Source organism: Leuresthes tenuis, unplaced genomic scaffold, assembly GCF_036924035.1.
Source record: "Leuresthes tenuis unplaced genomic scaffold, fLeuTen1.0.hap1 SCAF_24, whole genome shotgun sequence".
Taxonomy (NCBI): Eukaryota; Metazoa; Chordata; class Actinopteri; order Atheriniformes; family Atherinopsidae; genus Leuresthes; species Leuresthes tenuis.
In genome coordinates this window covers 7,793,038-7,807,718 of record NW_027325378.1, presented here as the reverse complement: position 1 = coordinate 7,807,718, position 14,681 = coordinate 7,793,038, and the positions used below count along the sequence as shown (strand labels likewise).

The 14,681-nt window shown below is 39.9% G+C and overlaps 1 protein-coding gene across 1 annotated transcript; it reads right to left on the bottom strand.

The window, feature by feature from the left end:
* Positions 1-1,689: 1,689 nt before the first annotated feature.
* LOC140284592 (neutral cholesterol ester hydrolase 1-like) lies at positions 1,690-13,895 on the bottom strand. The gene is made up of 6 exons (XM_072378499.1): positions 13,702-13,895; positions 10,794-11,016; positions 9,038-9,107; positions 8,467-8,638; positions 5,739-7,647; positions 1,690-5,110 (listed from the first exon to the last, which is right to left on the bottom strand). Exons 1-5 carry the CDS (start codon positions 13,834-13,836, stop codon positions 7,027-7,029), a joined length of 1,221 nt encoding a protein of 406 aa, XP_072234600.1. The 5' UTR covers positions 13,837-13,895; the 3' UTR covers positions 1,690-5,110; positions 5,739-7,026.
* Positions 13,896-14,681: the final 786 nt, after the last annotated feature.

The following is a 14,681-nucleotide window of genomic DNA, read 5'->3' as shown; positions in this document are numbered from 1 at the left end:
TCAGTCTATAATGTTAAAATATACAAACCAAGTCAGAAATCTGACTATTATCATGGTCTCAGGCCTGAATTTCTACAGTCTTATCAAGTCTGTTATGAAGTGAGCCGACTGTCACCTGAAGCATTAAAGAACTAATGTGTCGGAGTGATTCAGAAAAGCTGCTCGACTTAATTACTGTAACAGTGTATTCACTGGTCTGCCTGAAAGATGATCAGACAGCTACAGTTGATTCAGAACGCTGCTGCTCGAGTCCTCATTAAGACCCGGAAAGTGGATAATATCACTCCAGGCCTGATTTTAAAATACTGCTGTTGGTTTATAAAGCTTCCAATGGTTTCAGCTCAAATCTTCTGCTACGCTATGAACTTCAAGAGCTCTCAGCTCATCAGGAACAGAGTTAGAACTAAACATGGAGAAGCTGCTTTCAGTTTTTATGGTCCATGTATGTGGAACAAACTCCCAGATAACCGTAGGTCTGCGCCAACTCTTCTTCTTTTAAATCAAACCTAAGACTTTCTTGTTCACCACTACATTTAATCTATCAATTGAATTGAATTGAAGGACTTTGATAACATTCACTGCCCTGAACTGCGTGATTTGAATAAATAATGTTGTTGTTTGAAGTGTGCTATATAGATCAATTTTCCCAGCCTTGCCTAAACAGAACACTTGTTAAGGCCGTCTGGTCTCACGTGAGGCGTGATTCCTTCCTGCCGCAGCAAGATGGTGTTACAGACTGCATTTAAGAGTATAAAGAAACAACCTCTATGGGCGTATTGATCCGAGGACTTGTTGGAGTAATCGATAACGAGGGATTGCACGACTCTGACCCCATTACTCCCCTTCAGTCCTCAAATCTCAGCCTTTAAAACAATTTCTGCTTCAAATGCAAAACAAGTAATACGCTTGTTATGTTCTCTAACTTCATCAGACTAACTTTATTCACCAGTTGTTTACATTTAGTACGGAATGTATTATACGGTTAACAAGTATTCAGCTTGTGTATTGGAGGTCAGATTAGTAGTTGACTATTTTGAGTTGATAATATGGATAAAAGGCTGCTTTCTGAAGTTAGGGCAAGCAGACATGTACATTAGACCTGGCAGGAGTCTGGGTGCAGTTCTAGTGTGCCATCCTGGATGCTTTCTCACTCTCGGACGGGGCTCTAACACTTTGTAACTGTATGCCACATACTTCACGTAAAACTTTACTCACATTCAGTCTAATTTAAATTCCTCTGTCACACAACAGGATTCAACTTTACACGGCTTCCAAAAAAGCTAAAGAACTAAAACAGAGTGAAGACAAAGTTCCAAATCCTGATAAAATGTGTAACTGGCTGTTTTTTTTGCACAAATCACTGTTTTTAAACATCATACAGACCTACAAAAAGTACATTTCAGTATTCATCTTACAAAAGAGGACAACAGAGGGCGAAATTAAGCTAATTTTCTGCATCATTCACACATCATCCACGCTTTTATAACCCCAGCTTCACAAATTGATCAGATTTAACCATCTATGAAATTGCAGAGTAAAAAAGTAAAAACTTTTTGACCGATCAGTAGATAAAAATCTGCAGATTAGTGTGCAGTAATGATGTCATGTTGGAGAAACTGGAAACTGGAGGAGACATTCTACCTAAAAATGTGTCTCTGATTAGTTCCCAATTAATTAATCTTGACTCACTAATGAAACCAAATCTTTATTTATTCAGTGCTGCATTACATAAAGTTGTGTTTTTTTTAAATCATTTTTATAAGGACAACAGGAAATAAATGGTTCAAGTTTACTGAGAAGCTCCTCCAGAGGGCGACAATGCGTAAAAAACTGAGTAGACCAATAATGTTTGACAAATTAATCACATATATTATGTTGTAGTTGAACATTCAGTTGATGACAAAAGCTTTACATTAAACTATACTAGAATGTCCTTTCTTCTGTTTATATCATTACAGTGTTTAGTTATACAACTTCATCTCTCACAAATGTTCACCATATATCAGTTATGTACATTCATGCTTTTCACAGATGTCCACGTCGAGGCTTCTTGTTGATAAAAACAGTTAAATGTGACACAAGTAGTTGCATCTCTTGCTCTAAAATAACATGAAAAAAGCTGAGGATTCGTGCTGCACGGTGTCCTCAATACCACAGATTGACATTATCCTGGAATGTTACTTTAAACACCAATAAAATCCTGTTTACAAGAAAAACAAACACATTATAATACACATAAAACACATTGGAACAAAATTAAGAAAGAAAAGAAGAAAAATCATCATCCTGCTCCCTTCATACCACTGAAATCGTCACCACTGCCAATATAAACAGCTACTTTATGGGATTCATTAGCAGTGCAGAGGTCCATCTGGCCCCATTTTCAACATATTTGCTCGCCTGAAACAACCTGTTGCATAACTCAACTTATATTAACACTTTATTTATACAATATTTAACAATTTAATGCACGAGTTCACATTCACAATTAAAATATCAGCGCTTCGAAAGTCCATATATCTAATAAATGGGTGTAAATTCTAATAAATTCAAAGAAATCCACATTGGGAATAAAATAACTGTTTCCTGAGACTCAGTGTTGCACATTCCTTCTTGAAGTGTGGAGCTATTATGACCCCACTCAGATCAGTGTTTCTGCTACACTCCTGGCCCGCTGCATTTTGGGCCGAAATCCAAAACTGAGTCTATCAGATGCTCGCTGCCGTCGGTTCGCTTTATTAGTTTTGAGCCAGCAGCCATGGGGAGGGAAACATGATAGTCCACATGGGATTTCCTCTCTTGTGGTGATACAGTAACTCTCTGATAGATTTCACAGCTATCATCATCGTCACTGCACCGGCCCGGCGGTACAGAGATCATCTGACAGGGAGACACTTTTATACATACAGCACTGCACGATCCTGAGAGGATACACAGCTGTGAACTCTGACATACTTTCACTACAACACACACACACACACGATCCCTGACTTGCATGTTTTTCAGTACTGTGCAAAAGTATTGAGCCACTTCTCATTTATTTATATAATGCCAGAAAAACAGGAAATAGGAGGGGCAGTTCTAATGAACTTTAAAGTGAATATTTAGTCTGAGCTCCTTTATTCTCCATTTTCTCCCTGTTTCCCTTCCTTAAGAACGGCTTCTTGACAGCCATCCTTCCATGGAGACCATTTCTGATGAGGCTTGGGCACTGCACAGCATGCTGAGATATGCCAAGTTTTCAGCTAATAGCTCTTTGGGAATCACCTTGTTGCTGCAAAAATACTATTTTCTGTCTGTCAAACTGTGTTATCGTTGGTGTTTTTCATAGATGAAATTAAAGAAATGGGAACAAATGATGTGTCTTTGTGACAGGCTGCTGGTAACAAAATGCCTAAAGATATAATTTAAAACTGCTTCTTTGCTAAGTTGTCTGTTATGTGTCGACACAACACTGGTTCATCCCTTGAGTTAGGAGCCTTTTTTCTGCTTGAATGATTTATAGGTCAGAGTTAAGTGGCTTAACAAACAACAAGGTACAAGGACTGGACTGAAAATGAGTCTCGGAAACTCTGAAAAACCTTCAGAAAGGCTGGAGAACTTTTTCTAAAGACCACTTAAAATATTACAAGAAAGTCTGGCTGCTTGGAAGGAAATGAGAGCTGGATCAGGACTTTTGCACAATACCAGTTCGTGTGAGCACACTTTTACAATGTCAGTAAAAATAAAAGAAGTCTCAGTGACAGATTAGAGGCCAGTTTGACTGGATTATAAAAGCCATTTAAACATTAAGGTCTCAGTTTTAAGGTTTCCAGCTAAATTTTCCGAAAGATAAATCTCAATCTGGAAGAATTCACAAAGTCAAACAGCTTCTGATGGCAGGAAGTTAAAATAACAGCTCACAAAGCCCTGATAAATGGAGTAACAGAAAAGTCCAAACATCTTGTAGTGAATTATTTCTCTTCACTACAGCCAGAGGTCCGATTACGAACATTCATTTAAGTATGTGGGTTCGTTTTTTTTTCCACCAGTGAGACTTTCGTGGCCTGTGTCCAAAAATCCCTCCTCATATATTGTATAAAACCCTGACACTGATGTCATTTTAGTGCAAGTTGCTCCACTGCAGGAACCCACAGCTGAACTAAAAAAAACAGTGACAATCATGACTTCCTGCTGTTTGTCTTTCACTGCAGTCATGCCAAAATGACCGCTCTGCAGCTCTGTGCTGGTGGTGTTTCATTTGCTTATATCCTTGTGTTGGAGATACTGTGTTCCCTTACTGTTTCAAAAGGCAGAGGAACGTTAAACTAAAGAAGGAATGGAAGGTCACACCAATTATTTCTGCTCTCTGGGTGCAAAATTAGATTTAAAAAAAGACCTCTGACAGTCTTTGTCGGAGAACTTTTCTGTGGCTTTGTTGGAAAATACCATGAGGTTTACATTTACAGTTGAGTCAAGTGAAAATGAGCAACATTACTGCTTCAAGCTTTTTTTGTGTGAGATCATCGTACGTGTAATTATAGCTGAAATCACTACATGAATGACAACTTTGTCAGAAGATGATGCTGTTATAAAATCAGGATTTTATCAGAACAGAGCGACAGTCTGGAAATGCTTTAAGCGACAGCTCAGAGAGACGAGCAAGGTATCTTGTGGTTTGTTTACCTATGAGAGCCCAGTCCCATTTTCCTTTAAAGGAAAATTATGGGGTATTTAAAACAGACCAAGTGGACCACATAGATCACATTTCTACCAAGTGTCAAAGATCTGTAATGTTACAAATGCTACACTGGCCATTTTGAGTAAATCCTTATGGGTTCAGATGCAGCTACAAGAAAAGGACTCAATTTGGGGTGTTTACCTTTAGAGAAAAGGTCTTCATAATGGACTTTGAGGTCAAACATTGGTTTGTGAGGTTCCACTTTCAGCTGTCACCATATTGGTCTTTGGAGCTGCAGAGTGACTGGACAAAAGTAGACATCTTTGAGGATGAATAACTATTAAATGATGAAAGTCAGCCCCTTTCAGACTCTACTGTTAATCTTACAGCCACGTGTCATGTGTGAATGACCTCCATGTTGCTTTTCCATGTTTTCAGACAGCACTCTGACTAGGTTGGACTTGGTATCATTGACATCCCAATCATGAACTGCTGCAGTCACATTAACATACAAACACATATGGCCCCTCATATGACCGGCTGTTCAGACAAACCAGACAAATTCTATCATTATCTAACAGCTCTGTTCAAACTTTCCTCCTTCCTGGTTTTACCTGCGGTTTTTTTTAAATCATCTGAGCCCAATGAATGATCAGCACTTGAAGTTTCGACTCTCTTATCAATATTTTCAACCGATCGTGTTACAGCTGTTCCGCTGACCTTTCAATAAGCTTTATAATGTAAAAACTATTTTCAGCTGCTTCCATTTGGTTTGAATTGTTATGGTTATTATAGGTTATGAGAAAACTACATTTATGAGAACTTTATGATCAAATCTCACTGGATTTACTGCTGAGTTTCACACGTGCAACACGTCTATCACATAAAAGCGACTCGATGCCAGCACTTGCTGTTTGGTTAGATTTAGGAAACGATAGCAGTTGCAGTTAATCGTGTGCCTCATTTAATGATACAGAAAAAGTTCCGCTATATTTACCTGCTACACTGAAACCTGAAGCTAAAAGCTTCCTTCTGTGCTGATAGAAGCAGTGCATGATGCTGACGCAGTGCCTTGAACTTTCAAACAGACAGGAGTGGTTCCTGTTACTCGGGGAAATCGTCTCTCAGCTGATGTTGTTACAGCCTTAATCATCTCAAGGCTGGACTTCTATAACTGCTTGTTCCTGGGCATCAGTTAGCCTGCGTTAGCCCATCTGCAGCTGGCTCAGAATTCAGCAGCCAGACTGCTAACTGGTACCACAAACAGACAAAATATCACCCTGCCTCTTGCCTCGTGGCACTCCTGATTAATTGCATGTTTTTAAAGCTTTACATGAGTTGGAACCTGAATATATTTCTGAACTCCTCTTACTCGAACTTCCAAGAAGTCGAGGTTAGTTCACAAGGGAGATCGTGTCTTTGCAGTGGAGCAGCCAATGCTGTCAGCTTTAAATCTCAGCTGAAGACATATTTACCGGCCCTTGACATATTTTCTTTTCATAATTGTATGTTCTTTACAGCACTTTGGTCAGCTGTGGTTGTTTCAGATCTGCTTTACAAGCAAATTTGTCCAAATTTAACTGCATTTTACATCTCACTGAATCTTCTTTGCTATTGCATGAGCAAAAGATACTAATTGTTCCCAATTAGATTAATAATAATCATGTTATAGCTTTCTAAATATTATAAATATACTGCACAGTTTACTGTCAGTATTAGAAGCCTCTCAAAGTTTAATGTTTTTACAAATAAGAGTCAAATATCCTGAATTATTCGCATGTCTCCTGCAAAATTACGTAATTAAAAGATGTAAACAAATCTGTGAACTGATTCCTGATAAACAGACACCAACTGAACAAAATGTAGGGGCAAATCTAGTGCACATTAAATAGCCATTTCTGCACACAAAGTATTCAAATGTGACCTTGCAGCGAAATTCTTCTCACTCTGAAGATTATACTACAAATCTCCAAATGAATGAATATGATATCCAGTGTAAAGTCAGTTTACTTCCATTCGATTTTTGTTCTTGTATTTACAATAAATAAAAACAGAAAATATAAATAAATAAACCGCCTCTGCCTCAGACGTTTGCACTAAATCATGTTTTGTTGTGAGCTGGATCTCTTTCTTTGGTTCCAACTGAATGAAGAAGTTTTGGTTAAATGCAAGTTTTTGGCTCGATTTTAATCGATTCTTTAAACTGTATGACGTGTAAATCCTCCTTTCCAAAACAGCACTGTCACAGTGGATCAAACCTGTGACATTCTGAGTTCAGGCTGGGGGGTTTTGCTCCCATATGTTTCGTGTTTTGATACCTTTATCTTTCTATGTAGCCTCAACAAAGAGCTCCCAGAGCAATTTGTTCACAGATTCTGGTCCAGCCAGCGGATGTAGTTGTTCATGCTCCTCTGTCCAACGCTCGACATCATCGGCAGGTATGCAAACACCATACAGCCATGGAAACCGTCCTGGTAGTGGTCATTGGTTACTGCAACATCAGCGTCCTGCAGGCGTCTTACATACATCAACCCGTCATCCCTCAGCACGTCAAACTCACAGGTCATCACGTACGCTTTGGGCGTTCTTCTCAGAACCCGCTGCTCTGCCAGCAGCGGCGCAGCCCTCACATCCATGAGCGCCGGGACCTCGCCCACCACACTCGGTGATCCGGTTTCTTTGACAACCGGCTGGAAGTGCTTCCTGCGCTCAGCCGGCAGTAAAGCGGTCCAGTTCAGCTTCGAACGGGTCGTTGTGCTGATGCTCAGCTGGTCCAGAGAGGTGTGGTTGTTAGCCAGCAGGACGGGCTCCAGGGAGGGGTCAGCACCCAGGTACTGCAGCCAGAAGCGAGCCATGATGGGCCTGTAGAGGATGGGCACGGCCTGGTTCTGCTGGTAGGACGGGGTGTAGAAGTCAAGTGCCTGCAGCACAGGGTAGATCAACGCCTGGGCCTTGAACTTCACTTTCAGAGTTTCATCTGAGGCGAGCTGCAGACACAGATAAGATTTAACTCCAAGGTTTTACGTATCAGGAAATGATTAAATAAAAAACAATTACCTCAGATGAACAACAACATGACACATTACACTGTGTCATTATTTATAGAACCAAAACTGAGACAAAATGCAGAAGCAGTGTATAAAAAAAACTAAGTGAACCCTTACTGCCTCCACAGTAATGCAGATATTACTCCTTTAAAAGTTGTGTCAGTTTGCTGGTCTGGAGCATTCAGGTGTGTGTTTACACAATGCCAAGAAGGAAAGACATCAGCAATGATCTTAGAGAAGCTGCCCATCAATCTGGGAAGGGTTACAAGGCCAATTCCAAACTATCTGGAGTCCATCATTCTACAGAGAGAAAGATTATTCACAAGTGGAAAACATTCAAGACAGCTGTCAATCTTCCCAGGAGTGGGCGTCCCAGCAAGTTCACCCCAAGGTCAAAAACCCAAGAGCTGCATCTCAGACTCTACAGGCCTCAGTTAGCATGTTAAATGTTAAAGTTCATGACAGTACAATTAGAAAAGGACTGAACAAGTATGGCTTGTTTGGAAGGGCTGCAGGAGAAAGCCTCTTCTCTCTAAAAAGAACATGGCAGCACAGCTTAGGTTTGCAAAGCTGCATCTGAACAAAGCACAAGACTTCTGGAACAATGTCCTTTGGACAGACCAGAGCAAAGTGGAGATGTTTGGTCATAATGCACAGCAGCACGTTTGGAGAAAACCAAATTCACTCTCAAAGTGAATTTATGAAACATGAAGAACAAAAGTGAATTGTGCTCTGACGGGCTTGTGTTTGTTTCTCTACCTCCTGCGCCACAGCGGCAGCCAGGTTTCCCCCGGCGCTGTCTCCAGACACGCAAACTCTCTCCGGGTCGATGCTGTAGTTCTGTAAAACCTCGGCGGAGAGGAAGGCCCGTGACGCCGCTAAGGCATCGTGGTACTGAGCTGGAAACACAACCACTGGAGCGAGACGGTAACTAAAGCAACAGAAAATCATAGGATGAGAATGTTATCATATTAATCTAATAATGTAGAAGTACTATAAATGCATGCTGGGAAATTTCTGACTTCTCTCACCCACATTTGGCTTTCTTAGCAAAAGATCATTTCATCACATGGTCTGCTGACTTTAACAGCGCTTTTAGCTGCATCTCATTGCCCTCATTAATTAAACCGTGTCCTTGACAACTGAACAAACTCTTTGTTTGTCAAACAGCTGTTTCCAAAGTCACAAATGCACCATGAAGCTTCAAATAAAAAAACTCTTGTTTCGCAAGTCGCTGAAAAAAAATCCTAACTTTTTTCTCCTCTAATGAATGAACGCAAATCAGCTGAATCATGATCAGGGATAAAAGCCTCTTCAATCCAAAACTCACTCAACAGACATGATGACAGCATCCAGATCCTCCGCCATTTTCCGACAAAGACGGTCATAAGAGCGCATCCCTGTAGAGCAGGAAAAAGTGTATGTGCAGTTTATACTGAAATGACATGACAATAACAAACTGAATGCATGTTTTATTTACCATTAAACCTTTGTGATGAGCAGTTTAAGGCCGAGACTGTAACTACTGGCTGTAAATTTATGGTGAATCTATAGCAGCAATTTGATGTATTTCATAATAATTCTACAATCATGTGATAAAGAAAGATCTTTTGTTTGTAAAAGCTTTAAATATCCAGATATACCGAAACAATCATCTGGTCCTCACCAGGCCTAAAATTATGTAAATCCAACCTTAGATGAACAACACACTTGATATATTATACTGTGTCATTATTTATTGAACAAAAACTGAGACAAAATGCGTGAAAAACGAAGTGAACCCATGATCCAGCAGCTTGTATAATCACTTTTACCAGCAATAAGTTGAAGTAATGGTTTTCTGTATGATGTTATCAGTATCTCACATGGTTGTGGAGGAACTTTGGCCCACTCTTTGCAGCGTTTCTTCAGCTCATTGAAGTTTGCAGCATTGGTTCATGCACAGCTCTCTTAAGGTCCCACCACAGCATTTCAGTCAGGTTGAGGTCTGGACTTTGACTGGACCATTGCAACACCTTGATTCATCTCTTTTTCAGACATTCTGTTGTAGATTTTCTGCTGTGTTTGGGATCATTGTCCTGTTGATGAGCCAGTTTCAGCCAAGCTTTAGCTGTCATGGCCTCACATTTGACTCTAGAATACTTTGGTATCCAGAGGAGTTCATGGTGGATTCAATGACTGCAAGGTGCCCAGGTCCTTTGGCTGCAGAACCAGCCCAGATCATCAGCCCTCCACCACCGTGCTTGACAGTTGGTATGAGGTGTTTGTGCTGATATGCTGTGTTTGGTTTCCTTCAAACGTGCTGCTGTGCATTACGACCAAACATCTCCACTCTGGTCTGGTCTGTCCAAAGGACATTGTTCCAGAAGTCTTGTGCTTTGTTCAGATGCAGCTTTGCAAACACTGTTTCTGCATTTTGTCTCAGTTCTCAGTTGCTCAATAATTAATGACACAGTGTAATATGTCATGTGTTGTTGTTCATCTAAAGTCGGATTTACTACTTTTTGTTTTTATTTTGCCCAGACACATAAAACCTTTCTTTTTCACATGAACACAAGTTACCATTAGATTTGCAATCTTCACATCTAAATGAACAGTAAAAAGCAGTGAATTCAACAATAACAGCAGATAAATGTGGTTTATATTACATAAAACTGTTTTCTCTGTCAAACAGACCCTCATTCCCTTTTTTTAATGTCAAAGAAGTGCTTCATTATCCTTTGCAAAAAAACAGAGACAAGCTTTGTTAGAGTTACAATCTGAGGAGCCACATTAGATCTCAAATATGCCAGGCTCAGTTACTGCAAATTGTATAAAATGATGAAGACATCTAGAATGTTTTTATTTGGTGTCACATTCACAAAACTTTTTGAATTTCAAATTGAAAATGACCACACATGTGCTCTTGATGGAAAGAAGTGGCTTAGATGAAAAAAAAGAAGGTGGTTTGTGTCTCATTCTAATCACAGAGGATTGTTGAGCTTAAACAGGTGACTTCATCAAGTCTGATTAAAATCTAATAAAAGTATTTCATTCAGAAAACATACAATCCAACAGAAGTGAACATCGTTTGTTTGAATACTCACGACCACTGCCGAGCGCCCAGCCTCCACCATGGAAATAAATGACACCTCTCTTCAGCTTCTTGCCCCCCTTTGGCTGAAACACTCGGGTGGGCACGCCCCCCAGCCTGGAGTCTGTCACGTGCACGGCAGGGCATGAGCGAGCCTCTATTACCTCCACCCAGGACACCACCCGGTTCAGCAGGTGAACACGGTGGCACACACCCAGTGTGTGAGCCACGTCACTCTGGAAACACACACAAGTTTACAATCTTTTTACACTGAAGGGTTTTATTCCAACAAGCTGGCACTTTTATCCCTTTAAAACTCAACTGCACTTTCTTCTTCATGTCTTTTTTCTTGTTATTTCCACTACAAGGGAAAAATAATGATAGACGAGCACATTGCCACACTAGAAATACAGAGAAAGGCGTGAAAAACCTGTGAAAAACTTGCTCTACCCTGCAGAAGATTAAGAGATGTGGGTGTGGTAACTGCCTTTGTGAGTGGCTAACATTGCACAAGAGTCGCAGCCCCATCATGTGTCATCATCTGTCAAAGCAGCGCAGGCCAAAGGCTGTTTGGCTGCAGGAGCAAAGGTGTTTTTCACGTTCTTTTAGTCAGCTGCAGACCCCTTAAGGACTGTGCACCTGTGTTTTCTGTGGGAGCTGTTGTGAATTTGCACCATGATGATTGTTTCAGCTTTTAAACAATACAGTGTAGTCTGGTGTTATCAGCAGTGCAATGCAGATAAGTACTCAAAAACTTTGGTCTTTACATTTCCTTCCGAGCAGCCAGGCTTTCTTGTAATCTTTTAAAGTGGTCTTGAGCAACAGTTCTCCAGGCTTTCTGGAGGTCTTTCAGAGATTTTCTTTGGACATTGGCTGCTTTTTCACTCATTTTCAATGTACCTGACAATTTTCAGAAGAATTTTTTTGTTTGTTAAGCCTCTTAACTCTGATCTATGAAGCAGTTAAGCAGACAAAAGGCTCCTAACTCAAGGGATGAACCAGTGATGTGTCGACACATAACGGACAACTTAGTAAAGAAACAGTTTTAAATTGTATCTTTAGACACTTTGTTACTAGCAGCCTGTCACAAAGACACATCATTTGTTCCCATGTCTTTAGTTTCATCTATAAAAAACACCAAAGATAACGCAGTTTGACAGACAGAAAATAGGATTTCTGCAGCAACAAGGTGATTCCCAAAGAGCTATTAGCTGAAAACTTGGCATATCTCAGCATGGTGTGCAATGTGCTGCAGCACAGCTTATTTACTCCTTGCTCTGTGACAGTCGGCTAACTTCACACGTAGTTTACTACTGATAGTTTTGTGCAACATGGCAGGATATTTATCAGATTTTGACAACGTGGACGACAACTTTGAGTACGATGGACACTCTTACCAGAGTGAATGAGCTGTGCTGCAACAGCGCGAGTCTATGTTGTCATCCCAGTAGACGAGTGTGTAGAAAGCCCTCTATAAGCCCCCCGATAGCCACCAGTAACAACAACACAGCAGCTATCAACTAACAGTGCAATAGTACACGTTCATTCATTCATTCGTCTTCAAGTATTGGTGAAATAAAGACAGATAATGCCTTATCTTATAAAGGCTGCATCGTCTAAGTCCCGTTCACTCTGTTATATGGATCTGGAGGATTCTAAATATCTTCCGAAGGATGCCGACTTTCATTAGAACTGCCCCTCCTATTTCCTGTTTTTATGGCATTATATAAACAAATGAGAGGTGGCTCAAGACTTTTGCAACTTACTGGAAAAACATGCAAGTCAGGGTTTGTGTGTGTGCATTGTAGTGAAAGTATGTCAGAGTTCACAGCTGTGTATCCTCTCAGGATCTTGCAGTGCTGTATGTATAAAAGTGTACAAAAGCTAAATTTAATGTTTGCACACATCTCAATAGATTGCTTCAACTATCTGCTATTATCTTGGAAATATATTTCAATAAAATTAGGAGTGGCCCAAGACTTTAACATCGTGCAAAATACTCAAGTATTGTACTCCACTGCACATCATTTAACTGACTTTAGATTTAGTTAGTTTTACAAATTCATGTTTTGCACACGAAGCTTACAAGATACAATACATTTTACTTTTCTATTAAATCATCATATATTTCTGTTTTACTTTGTGCAGCACTTTGATGATATGTACATAAAGCAGACTTGAAACAAGTAGACCATTAGTAAATCAGACAAATAAACAAAAGGAAAATCAGCATAGATAATAAACACCCCGCACCGTAATCAATTTCTTTCCAGTATAACCAGTTTCCCAGTCTTTACAACCCCATAATCACTAACAATTGAAAACATTGTTATTTTCTTCTGCTTGGGACCTCCTGGAAGAAGAGATCTTGTATCTCTCGTGACCACATTGATTAAATAAAAGGGCAATCTTTAGATAAATTAATATCGCAAATAAACAGTTGTGGTTGGATAGAAAATCATTCAAAATGAGCCCCACCATAATACAACAGTAGCAGCCTAATTTATATTAATACATGAGTCATGATAAGCTAATGACTAAACCTAACACTTTGACATTTGCAGCGGACACTTTCCTGCATAGAGTACTTTTAATTCTAATACAGTTACTTTTCGTGATAATAATATTATTTTACTTGCACAACTATCTTAATGCAGGAACGGTATTTTTTTCATTGTTATCTATGTACTTTAAAACAAACCAAGGGGAATGTTTTCTTCACCAAACATTGAAGTAGAACAATGAAGTATAGCACAGTGTAGGAAATATCATTGGTCCTAGAATAGTAACCAGTTCGCAGAGGCACTATGTGATATTCATGTCATCGGTGTTTCATGCTGTCTTAAGCTCCCTCAGGTATTTCAAACTGACATCAACCTGTCCGGCTCCCCTCGCCTGTCAGCGCATCTCTTAGCTCTCACCGCCTGCATGAAGCTCCGAAAAAGCGCATCCAGCAGCATCAGCTTCCAAGGCTCGCTCACGCCGCTCGGTAACGGCAGGTAGACGTAATAGGCAGCCGCCGACAGCAGCACGGCTCCGGCCAAATGGAGCCTCATCGCGGCTGTGTGTACCTGCCAGAAGGAGCATACGGGGAAACCGTTGGCAGTTCGGTGGCTTCGGTTGGGATTGACGAAACACGGAGGACTGACCCCGATTTCAACATAAAAGCTCAGAGCGAAGTTTGTATGTATCTCTGGACGGCAACGGAAACTACTTTGATTTTATTTTGAAATATTCATACAGGAAGCTGTATAAGACTTGCGTAATGTTGCTTCTCCTGGGAAATGTAGTTCTCTTAAGCTGCTACGCCTAACGTAATGGCGTTAGCAAAACATTTCATATGCGAGTGAAGAAGAAGTTACAGGAACATGATTCTGGGGAATAATTTTCTTTAAAATAAGAAGATTCACGGTGTTTCTTATGTGGAAATATATTTTTATTTTTAAAGATACTTTATTTATTTTTTACTTTAAGATTAAATTAAATTACTTTACTTTATTTTCCCAAAAGGAAATTATGTTGTTACAGTTTGTGTTTTCTTCCAGCAATCATAATAAGCTTTAATTATGCATTATTATTGCTGCTGGCTGGACTGACCTGTGTTTCAAAGTAGCTAAAGAATTCTCCACCACAGACTTATACAAGATAATCAACATCTAGGTGGAGACATTAAAGGACCTACGTTTGTTTAAAAAGTTCAATCTGTTGTGTCCTTTCTTGTAAACCACCTTAGTGTTGCATTTCCAGTCAGTCCTGCTATCTAAGTAAACTCCTCGGTATCGTCTCTTTTGTTTTGTTTGTGTTCAACATGAGTTTATCGTTTCCACATTATGCCACAGAGTGATTGACCAGTTCCCTGTACTCAGCCTCTTGTCCATCACTGATACACCATTTATTAGTA